This window comes from Ascaphus truei, chromosome 14 (assembly GCF_040206685.1).
Source record: "Ascaphus truei isolate aAscTru1 chromosome 14, aAscTru1.hap1, whole genome shotgun sequence".
Classification (NCBI taxonomy): domain Eukaryota; kingdom Metazoa; phylum Chordata; class Amphibia; order Anura; family Ascaphidae; genus Ascaphus; species Ascaphus truei.
In genome coordinates, this window is record NC_134496.1 from 17,498,202 (window position 1) to 17,510,544 (window position 12,343).

Below are 12,343 nucleotides of genomic sequence, written 5' to 3' on the forward strand. Positions count from 1 at the left end.
TACTTATTTTGTTGGTGGAAGTGGACAAGCCACTTCCAACTCTGAGTCAGGGACATCTAAGTTTAAGTTATCGCTCAGACGAGCAGCTTTTTGTTTGGCTTTGTTTTCTGTTTAAACTGTGGCAGTCTCAGTACCTGGGACTGAATAAACCAGGCATAGCCTGTTTAAAGGAACAGTACGTGACGTCTCATCATTTAACCTACCCTAAAAGACCGTGTTCTAACAGTCCCGGACAGACGGCGGAGCCCCGGAGTAAGCCGTTTGTCACAATATATATATATATATATATATATATATATATATATATATATTCGCATACTACACAGGTGGGGATGGATAGGCTCTAGTCACAGACAACATTCCAAGAGGCACTGTTTTTAAGTAAAACCCTTGCCTGCTTTATTCATTGTAACATCGCCGGAAGAAGGGATCAGTGTATCTCGGAAGGTCACACAGATAAAAGCATTTCGTTAGCCACAGAATGGTTTCGTCTATTCATTCTTGAAATACATATATACATATACACATACATACATACATACATATACACACACATGAGAATGGCCCTTTAACCCATTACACATCCCTGTCATTAGGTCACTTTGCTCCTACGTGGGACTGACCCTTTAACCCATTAAACACGTCCCTGTCATTAGGTCACTTTGCTCCTACGTGGGACTGACCCTTTAACCCATTAAACATGTCACTATCATTAGGACCCCTACATGGAGCTCACATGTTGTTATAAATGTGGCTGTCTCTGTTGCTCCGCCGTCTGCTACCAGCACCATCAAATATTCTGCAAGACGCATATCTTGTGGCATGTGGGGGGGAAGGATATACAATCTTTCCCTTATGGCACTGCATAGAGTGGCAGAGAATCGTACTCGACTGAACGGATAAGATGATGACTGCACAGTATGTAAAGCATAAACTAACCCAGAGGCATTCTTCATATCAAACGTTTCATTGACCGACCTCTTTCCTGCCGCCGTCTGTACGTTATAGGACGTACCTGCTAACTTCTTCTGTAGGATTTCCATCTCTTTCTTTAAGCTTCGGATCTCGCAGTCCTTTGCAGGGATATCAGGGTTTGAAACGGCAGGTGTGGATTTCTGTAGGGCCTCTGTAGGGGAAGAGATAGAAACAAAATGTATGTATGTATGTAATTTTATTTGCTTAAGATTTCAGCACCTATTTCGCACTACAAAGATGTGTGTGTGTGTGTGTGTGTGTAGACAAATACACACAATGGGGTAGATTCCTTGCTGGAACCAATTGTTTCTCTACGTGTACTTCACTTTCTCAGCTCCCAAAACCTGCGTGCTCCAGTGAGGCTTCGGCCCAGCGCACACTACAGAAACCGCACTCCCCAAAGTACCCAGTGGCCTCCATATTACCAAATCTTCATTCTGATTCTTCTTGACCTCTCCTCAATTTTCGATACTGGTGACCACACCCTTCTCTGGCACATTCTTCACCCTCTTGGCATACGTGGCACGGCCCTCTCCTGGTTCTTCTCCTACCTCCCTCACCGTTTCCTTCAGTGTCTCTTATGCCAACTCCTCCTCGACTCTCCGTACCTCAAGGCTCTGTTTTAGGACCCTTACTCTTCTCTATATATCCTCTCGCTGGGTGACCTCATTGAATCCTTTGTATTCAGCTATTATCTCTATGCTGATGACATCTAACTAGATTAAAAAAAAAAAAAACAGAATCGCGGAAAGCGTCAAAGCGTAATACGGTTCATCAAATCACAAGCGATGACACTGTCCAGAGTCTTCCTAGACATCCTGCTCCCAGCCACAGTTCCTTTTGTCTGTTCACCGGGAGTGCTGCTGTTTTCTGTCTGCTCTGGGTTTTTGGTCTGCTCTGAGTTTCCTCTGCTGTCTCCTCTTGGTGCTCGTGTCCTGGTCTCCGATAGTTTCCTGTGCTTCCCTGCCTTTGCTTTGTGGATTTCCGGCTGCCGACCCCTGCTTGTGACCCCGAACACGATTCTTGTCGCCTGCCCTGAACCCGTACGTGTGACCCCGACCATGATGATTGCCGCCTGCCCTGGACCCCTGCTTATGAACCCGACACCTCATCGCCTGCCCCCTGCTGTTCCGGCAACTGAGGTCCTATCGGCTCCTGAAGTCTTGACAGACAGGTAAGTATCTCATACACAATATTTACAAGTTGAAATCGTTCAAATAAAAGAAGTCACTTCCGAAAACTCGCGATCTCCTCTCAAGCCTGGTAGACGTGTCTTCCAAATTTCGGGCCTGTGAAGCAGAAGTGATGACACACAAACACGGACACAGGGGAATCAACAAGAAAACACATTGGGAAGAATTTGGAGGACGTGTCTACCAGGCTTCAGGAGCTTGCAGGTTTCAGAAGGGACTTTGTTCATTTGATAAGCGATTTTAACTTGTAAATATTGTGAGTGTGATACTTACCTGTCTGTCAAGACTTCAGTTTTAAGTGCGAACCTGTCCATCGCTTGAGATTTGATGAACCGTTTTACGCTTTCAAGCTATCCGCGCTTCTCCTTGCGTCTGTTTCTCCCAACTTTCAGAAGGCTGGCGTGTGGTTTAAGAGAACCCCGAGAAGGATTTGCCCGTCTAATATTTGACCGTTCTCCAAGTTTGTTTGGGGACACAAACTGCTTCATAATATAAACTTTTTGTATGCGTTTATTTATTTTATTGCACACTTATATAATTTGATACTTTCTTGCACATTTGATAATTTTACACTAAGACACTTCATAGCACGCTTACATTTATACTATAGTAATCAGTCCAATTCGCACAATGACAGAATGCAATCAGCTGTCTCTGGCTGGATGGCACCTGAAGCTTAACATGGCTTAGAGAGTGTCTCCTATTCCCTGCCACACCAGGTCCCATTGTTTCCGTTGTAATTACAGTCACTAACAGCACTACCCGCCCAGCCTCGCTGCGTAGGAGTTACACGCGACTCCTCCCTTTCCTACTCCCCACATATAAAACGCTGTTACTAAATCTTGCCACTTTTCCCATCGCCACATTGCAAAGGTTCACCCCTTCCTATGTCCCACTGTCACTAAAACACTAATGCACGCCCTCGTCCTCTCCCGTATGGATTACAGCAAGATTGTATCTGGGCTCTCTGCCTCACATCTCTCTCCCTTACAGTCACAATGCTGCTGCCCGAATCCTCTCCTGGACTTCTAGAAGCGCATACGCTTCCGACCTCCTGAGCTCTCTCTGCTGCTTCCTTTCCCAATTATTTCCTAGCATACAGCGCTTCCACTGAAGCAAGGGATTCTGGGAAATTACATGGACCCCAATAAATTACTAAATCCTCCTTCCTTCTTTAAAGGCTCCACACCTCCATATGTATAGGTGTGTGTATGTGTGTATATGTGTATATAGATTTATAAATAACTGCGTATGGGTGTATAAATATTGCTTTATTTTTACTCCTGGAGTTTACCTTGAAGCTTCTCTCTCTCTTGTTCCAGCCGGGCGATCCTCTTATCGGAGATTTCTGTCCCGGGGGTGGCTGCACTGTTCATCAAGGACCCTCTATCAGACAGTAAGCTGGAGACAGCCAGGAGGATACACATTACAAAACAGACCCTCTTATAACCAATAGGGGTTCCCCATGCAGGGAACTTTCAGAAACCCAGCACTCCGATTGGTTCAGGCCGCTGTCACTCATACACTGACCCCATGCCCTTTATTCTTGGAATGTTTCATTCACAAAGAAAGCAATAGAAGAGACCCATTATATACTGTGTTCCATGCCAAGGGGAATATAGTTACCATTCACCTACAGCTAAAACAAACACAAGTTATATCTAATATCATGAATAAGGAGAAGGAGTAAAGACACTGACTGGCACGGAGTTTGAAGCAGGGGAGTCTGGTTCAATTCCCGGTGTCGACTCCTTGTGACCTCAGGCACCAAACACATAGATTGTAAGCTCCACGGGGCAGGGACTGTGTCTGCAAAATGTCTCTGTAAAGTGCTACGTATAACTAGCAGCGCTGTACAAGAACAAACAATTATTCATGATTATTTAATCCCCAGTGTAACAAATAACAGGTCTTCTCAATCCTGTTTCAAAAGAGAAGAACTGGTAACCTATAGATTAAAAATCAGGCATATTATCTCATGTTTGAAATGTGTGATATTATAGATCCCCATACAGCGTAATCTCTTTATTTCCACCCCTGAGGAAGACGTATAAAGCAGGGTGCCAGCAAGGAGAATGGAATATTCCAGAGGGCGTCCGATCCTCAGGTCTCTAATCCATATTCGGACCTGAAAGCAGCACCCCCATTATTGTACCATTATGAGCCTTATTGATCCTAGTCTGTACAAGTCAGCCCAGCTCTATACAGATCGTTTATGCAGGAGCTATTAGTGCCAAGAGGTTAGCTAGGCAAAGGAACATCATTCTCCACATGCAGCAAGAACTTAATAGGAGTAAGGCTAGGTCCCCGCTGCAGGGACAAGAAGCGCCCCTCAATGGGGCCAGGACGCTACCTATCTTGGCCGCCGCGCAGCCAGATTCTTTTGAACTGGCGACGTAGCACTGGCCACGCTGCCACCCCCCCCCTGCAGCTCTGCACAGATTGGGGAACAGAGCTGCCCGCGCCGCCAGCCTGGCAGTTGCATGTGGGGCCATAACCTAAGGGTTACCTATCAAGTGTGAAAATCTAGTCTCTTCGTGTCTTTATATGGTCAACATCGAGCCCACGCCATAGAGGCACCGTGATGTACTTACAATCTAGATCAGGGGTTGGCAACTCCAGTCCTCAAGGGCCATCATTTCTAATGCTGTTTAATGAGCCAACGCTTAGAGACGTTTCGACCGGAGCCGTCATTTTCAAGTGGTGAGTGGCTGAAAAAGACCGCTCCAGTCGAAACGTTGCTAAGGTTTTACTCATTAAACAGCATTAGAAAAATCCGCAGTGGCTTGTGAAATTCTTTTTTAGGTATACGACTTGGATTTCCAGCAGGATATCTTTCAACACAAGTGCCCAGTAACGATGTGTATTGATTATATGGTGTGCAGCAGACAGCCTCCCCTTTTCTTCCTATCAGCACAGGACATGGTCCCTTTAAGAATTACCTTCCACTGGACCATGTGACTGTGCTTAGCCAGTGGGGTGACAGTTGGAAAGGGAGCTGAGGGAGTGAGGGTGTGCAGGCCCATCCTGCACAGAGAGTTCATGCAGGACCCCTAAGAGAGAGGGAACTGCAGAGAGAGAGATAGAGTTGCCCCACTGGACCAGTGCATGCAGCAGGGCCAAGCAGAGACCAGGACCCGACAGTGCAGAGGGGAGCAGGCACACAGGCTACTACAGAGAGAGATTAGGGAGCCCAGCTGTGCAGGAATTACACCAGGTTGGAGTGGGTGAGCTAACCCACAAAGGATATAAACTGCAGTTATATTGCCATCTGAGTTTGATCTTTGTGAAGCACTAGGCCTGCAACACACACACACACACACACACAGTTTATGAGCTCCAACGATTGTGCTAGCACACCAGGATCTACAGGCCAGTACCACATGATTGGGAGGCTGGAGAGAGATAAAAGTTATTTGTTTGCGCAGCGTTCGCACTGTTATAGTTTGATTAAGTATATATGTGTATGGAGTGATTCTGAGATTGAGTCACTGTACTGATTCATATGAGATATGTAACACCACAAATTATAGCTATACGAGTATATAAAGCTTGTAATAGTTCATTACCACAGTGTTGTGTCTAGTCACTACAGTCTCACACAACATGTACCACACACTAACAATTAAACAGTAACTCATAGGACTACGGCTTCCACCTCAGATTATATGGCCTATCACTGAAGTAAAATAAAGAGGGGTTACACTCTTCACAACCATTAATTCTAGGGGTTTCTTACGGCTGACGTCCCCGAGAGGATACCAGTCTTGGAATGCACAGGTGGGGGAGAGAGACGCTTGGTATACTAGACACCCTCGAAAACGTGTCCTCCCTCCATGAGGCAACCTTATATTGACAGCATGAAAAAAAATCGACAGACCGATACGCGTTTCGCGTAAGCATGCTTCTATCAGGGTAAATAAAATAATAGCATGCTAGTTGTACGCAGCGCTTTACAGAGACATTTTGCAGGCACAAGTCCCTGCCCCATGGAGCCAACAATCTATTTTTTTGTGTGCCTGAGGCACAGGGAGATAAAGTGACTTGCCCAAGGTCACAAGGAGCCGACGCCAGGAATTGAACCAGGCTCCCCTGCTTCAAACTCTCAGTGCCAGTCAGTGTCGTTGCTCACTGAGCCACTCCCTCTCCTATACATATACTATCTGCATAGTTACATACTGACTTGCGGCTACAATTTGTCACACAGTTGATGCCATGCCCTATTTCTGCTGGTTTTTCTATGTTGATGGATAGCAGATATGCAGCACCAAGCGATCTACGTTTATTAAGTTAGAATCCCTATATCTAACTAGCTGTTTAGAGACTTCAAATACATGGTACAGAATTAACCTTTGTGTTTGTGCAATCCAACTCTCTACACCGGTCAGCCCAGATTTTTAGAGACTACCAACAAACTTTTTAGTCTCTGTGTTGACTATACTAAGTCTCTTTTCCTGGCCAAGTCAGTGTCGTTACTCACTGAGCCACTCCCTCTCCTAAGGGGCCCTCTCCTAAGTTAAGTCTGCCTGCTGTAAGGAGAGGATTTAAATTGTATTTGGTTTTCATGGTGTCACGTGTAGTTCACGACATGTTCACTATAAACATAAAAAATAAAAAGCAATATGTGTATGTCAAATGTGTCATGTTTTGTCTTAGCCCTGATTTATAGGAAGCTAATAGGTTTACAACTAGCGAATTATATATTGAATCATACTTACCAGTCTGAGGTAAACGTAAACCCCACAAAGGGTAAATGATGCCCAGAAAATCCACTGTGATTAATCGGAGGCAACGTCTCCTAGAAAGAAAGAAACGGTCAGTCCCACGTAGGAGCGAAGTGACCTAATGACAGTGACGTGTTTAATAGGTTCAAGGGTCAGTCCCACGTAGGAGCAACATGACAGTTGCATTTTCAAATTGGTGCCCTTAGAAAAAAGAAGCATAAAAAATAACACCCACTGAGTTTTTTAGGGACTCGTCATCCACATCAAAATTGGAGGTATCCGCTGGGTTGTCCACGTCGGGAATATAAGGGGGCACAGCCCTCCGAATATTATCCCAGTCCACTCCAGCAAAAAATGGGTGTGTCTTGAAGTCGCTGACCCCTCCTCTCCCGAGCCGCTCCTCCCGGCTGCAGATCAGGCGCCGGATGAGATCCTTCGCGTGGTCAGAGACGTCTGTAACGTCCGACGGGAACTGCAAGTGCTCCTGGGAACCGAGAGAGTGTGCAGACACGAGGAGGATAAACTTACCCATTAAATAAACAAAGGGGTTTATTCGCTACATTTTATATTCGTTCAACGTTCAGAAAAGGAATCTGGGGTGGGGAGTTTCTAATAGCAAAGGAGTTTCTAGCAACCATCCCGGTGTCACCCTCCGGGAGGGGGGGGGGGGACAGACAGACAGACTCATAGCTCCCTTCTGTCTGTGTCACCCAGCAGGGGTGGGGGGGGGGGGGGGGTAGACTGGTTGGGTCATGGCTCCTTCCTGTCTGTATTATCCTATACAAAGTTGGGAGGTCATCAAAAGATTTATGCAATAATCACTGTTTTGCTATTTTGCTACAAAAGTAGCAACTTTTGCAAAATTTTAAGAAGACGATGTCGTCTGCAGCAGCTTTCATTTCAATTTTTCTCCAATTTGCTCTTATTTTTCCTTTAACATATTGCAGAGCGCATTTGCAGATACATCTGGCTTCTTTCCTGCCGCCCCACGCAAATTTTAACGACATCGCAAACACTCGCAATGGTGAGAAAATGGGAACACGAGATTTAAGCTTCTAAAACCGCACATTTCCTGATATCTTCACTACAGCATTGCAAAACAAGATGGGATTCATTGCCAGGGCAAGGCGTGGGAGAGGAGTGGATCTTGGTGATGTCGTTTCAGCGTTACCTCGTGGTTCATGATCTTCCCGTACGTCTCCACCAGCGACTCTGCGTAGAAGGGCGTCTCTCCATAGAGGAGTTCGTACATGGAGACCCCAAGAGACCACCAGTCACACTCCGTCCCATACCTCCCCTTGCCGTCCTCCATAGCCTGGAGGATTTCAGGGGAGATGTAGTCGGGCGTCCCAACGGCGACGGAAGACTCCACCTGGGCGACAAAATATAGGAGCAGGGAAATAACCCACGAATGTTACCCTGCAGTGGGAGGGACAGACTGGATGGGACATCGCTCCCTACTGTCCGTGTCACGATACCCTGAGGATCATGAAGGGGTATAATTACCATGCCATCTGACCTCCTCTTCAGACACGAGCCAAAATCAGCAAGTCGGATGTGCCCGTTCAGATCAATAAGTATGTTATCCGGCTTTATATCTCTGCGCAGAAAAATAAAGCGGGAAATTGTTAAGCTTTATATACAAGAAACCCTACTGACAATAGGCACCACAGTGGCAATCTTCTTGCCGATATCCTGCTCTACATGCACGTGGGCTGAATTTTTCTCTGTCAAGTTATGTGATCTAATTTACTAGCAAGAATTGTGTCAAATAAAATTCAAAACAGGACAAGGAAATAAATCGCCAAAAAAAAACAGTTAGAGTAAACGATAAGGACTTAAGCAATCCCATGATACAAGACAGGACATTGATTGTAATGAGTTGTTGGGAGACGATCCACAGGCAGATAATGGAGGATGCAAGATTATTTAACTGCGATAAAGTGAAGACGACCATCGAAGATCACAGCCATTTAAAGACAAAGTAGCACCGTTGGAAGGGATTAGGAAGAAGCGAATCCTCGCACTCATTCAAGACAATGGATCAACAATACAAGATGGCGCCCTCATCTGTGCAGAAAGGAGGACTGCTCCAAGAAATTGAAGACCATGGATAATGGAGGGGTCAAGGTATTTGCCCAGCATAGAGAACAAGTGCGATTTCCCTGAGGATATAACACAATGGACCACATCCAAGTGATACAAGAAGTGATTTCCCGAAGTAATGAATATGCTCTACCACTTAATTTAGGATTCGTAGGTTACAAAAAAACCATTTGATTCTGCCTACACCTCAGCGGTACTAGATGCATTAAGAAGACAACGTTTTTAAGAAGCGTACATTGATATTATAAGGAACATATATACGGGGAATGCCACATCCACCATATTACAGATTACAAGCAAGATAAGGAACAGCGAGGGAGTGCGGCACGGTGAAACCGTGTCACCAAAACTTCTCACCGCAACACCTGAAGAATTGTTCAGGACACTGAATTGGGAAGAAAAAGTAATTTTAAAAAAAAAGTGAATATTTGAGTCCCTACGATTTATAGAAGACGTTGTTATTTTTGGCAGGAGCCCAGAAAACCTCCAGCAAAAATCAAAACACACTGAAGCAAGCAAGAAAGTTATTCCTCCGTATGAATCTCAGCGAGACCAAAGTGATGTTCAACAAATGTCAACTCTGCAAAGATCGATATAAATGGATTAGAAATAGAAGACTACGATTGTCTACCTTGGGCGGCAAATAACAACGGATGGGAACCTTCTGCATGAGATCAAGAGGAGAATGAAGATGGGATGGGGGCGTTTGAAAGAAACGAGACAATATTTCAAGGGAACCTTCCACTGTGTCTCAAGAGGAAAGTGTTTGATCCGTGTATCCTGCCCTCGCTCACGTATGGATGTGACACGCGGACTCTAAATGGGAAGATATTTCTGAAGCTTCAGACAAATCAAAGTATGGAGAGATGCACGTGTCGAAAACCAAAAAGTCTGTGACATCATCACAAGGGTGAAGAAAGTAAAATGGCAATGGGACGACATATCACAAGAAGAAATTACCATTGTTGGACAAAGATAATTGATTAGACTCCAAAGGAAATTGAAAGACCAAGACGATGACCCAAAGTAAGATGGGATGAGTGGGCGTGACGTGGAGGAGAGAGGAGAGAGAGGAGAGAGAGGAGAGAGAGGAGAGAGAGGAGAGAGAGGAGAGAGAGGAGAGAGAGGAGAGAGAGGAGAGAGAGGAGAGAGAGGAGAGAGAGGAGAGAGAGGAGAGAGAGGAGATAGATAGATAGAAAGATATTCCGGCGATGTTACAATGAATGTACCATCACCGGAAGAAGAGATCAGTGTATCTCGAAAGCTCGCCCAAATAAAAGCATTTCGTTAGCCACAGAACGGTATCGTGATAGATAGAAACACATATATATATATATATATATATATATATATATATATATATATATATATATATCTATCTATCATGGCTCCCCTGTGTGCGTCACTCCCTCAGTGTCCCCCTCTCTTACCTGTGCACATAATTCAGCTGATGCACGGAATCGATCGCCAACACCATCTCCGTGAGGTAAAACCGCGCCATTTCCTCAGGTAGCCGGTCCTCAAATTTACTAAGCAGGGTCAGGAGATCTCCCCCAACATAATAATCCATCACCAGGTACTGCAAAACAAAGCAGACATATTCAATAAAGGGAACCTCCGTCTCCCCCAAATTCCCCTGGTTCTAATCCCAGCTAGAGAATTATATACACACATATACACACGCGAGACTGACCCTTTAACCAATTAAACACATCCCTGTCATAAGGTCCCTTTGCTCCCACGTGGGACTGACCCTTTAATAGCCGTAAAGCCGCAGTTCAAGCTGCCGTTTTTAAAAAAAAAATATATATATTTTGTTGCCATTCAATATGTGCATCAATATAATCTGCACACTGACAAGTGATTAGTTAAGCTGCAGATCGAACCGTTCTCCTGTAATCAAATCGCTTGCTCCGGGTTATTTAATTCAGTTCTTGCACGGCATTCTGGGCAAAGTAGTCCTGGAATATGGTTGACTGGGCAGTTATCAAATACAATTGGTGCACTGCTAGAGAGAGGGCGGGGCTCAAGAGCCAGAGCCTATCAGAAGGGGGCTGTCACTTTGGAAATGCTTCCTACAGTAGAAACATTAAAAATATCTTTAAAACATTTTTTTTTTTTTTAAATACTACAAGTATTTTCACGTAGTACAGAACTGATTTAAAAAAAAAAAAAAACACACGTAGGATATTGCTCGAACTGCTGCTTTAAAACTCAATTTGGATAATGTACCAAAAGGATAAGTTACCAAGTACTGGTCGTCATGGAATGCATAATGCAGGCTGGGTATCCACTGCGTATCTCCTTTCACCAACACGTCTCTCTCCTCCTGAAAACACGCCGTCTGCAAAGTGAGGGAAAGGAGAGGAGAATATTAGGGATCCGTGTGTTAAATGTCATCTCTGCTTCCCAAAACAGCGCCGGTCAGAAAGGATCTCGGGCTTCATCGCCAAACGTTACACAGAATTTAGTAAGAAATGTGTTGGCGGTAACCAATGACAGGATTGTTACACATGTATTGCACGGTTTAATACAGGTTAGTGACAGCATTTAGAAAAAAAGGAGTTGTTAATTATGATAAGTAAGTTGTATGCAGAGTTTAGACATTTAATGAAAAAAAATTAAATAAAAGAGTAATATCTTCCCGCAAAAAAATAATCAAATTTTAGCTTCTCTAAACAGATTTATAAATTCTTAAATAAATCACACACACACACACACACACACACACACACACACACACACACACACACACACACACACACACACACACACACACACACACACACACACACACACACACTAGGGAGGGGTGAGGAGCGCCTGTCCTAACTTGTCCGATCTCTCAATGGCATCTCAGACGTGACAGTAAATGACAGAAATCGGGACACGTGCTTAATTTGGACTGGGGCACATTAGAGCATCAGCTCTGTGGGTCAAAAAGGGCAGGTTACAGCTCATTAGAAACCCTGTTGATTTAGCCCTATTATTTCTCACACTTATTTTCCCCTGGTGCAAATCCCATATACTTTCCCCTGATAGAAACGCCTTTTACTTTCCCCCCCAATAGAATTACCAATATAGAATTCCAATAGTAATCCAATATAAATCCCATACACTGTTCCCTATTAGAAATCGCTTTCTATTTTCCTCTATTCTAAATCTTTTTGTAATTGTACCTATTCGTTTCACATTGATAGAAATCCCCTTTTCCCTATTGAAATCCCTCCCACTCACGTTCCTCTATTAAAAACCTCATACACTTTCCTCTACTAGAAACATTATATTCTTTCCTCCTAACAAGAGGTTATATGGTCATACAAGAGGTTATATGTTTGAGGCTAG

The 12,343-nt window shown here is 44.4% G+C and overlaps 1 protein-coding gene across 1 annotated transcript in view; it reads right to left on the reverse strand.

Annotated features, from left to right (window-relative positions):
- CDC42BPG (CDC42 binding protein kinase gamma) overlaps positions 1-12,343 on the reverse strand; it is a 114,967-nt gene that overhangs the window by 36,141 nt on the left and 66,483 nt on the right. The window contains exons 4-11 of the mRNA XM_075569886.1: positions 11,247-11,342; positions 10,429-10,577; positions 8,399-8,492; positions 8,064-8,264; positions 7,128-7,376; positions 6,887-6,966; positions 3,463-3,569; positions 1,016-1,126 (exon numbers count right to left, since the gene is read on the reverse strand). Coding sequence (XP_075426001.1) covers positions 1,016-1,126; positions 3,463-3,569; positions 6,887-6,966; positions 7,128-7,376; positions 8,064-8,264; positions 8,399-8,492; positions 10,429-10,577; positions 11,247-11,342 — 1,087 coding nt within the window. The remainder of the gene's footprint in view (positions 1-1,015; positions 1,127-3,462; positions 3,570-6,886; positions 6,967-7,127; positions 7,377-8,063; positions 8,265-8,398; positions 8,493-10,428; positions 10,578-11,246; positions 11,343-12,343) is intronic.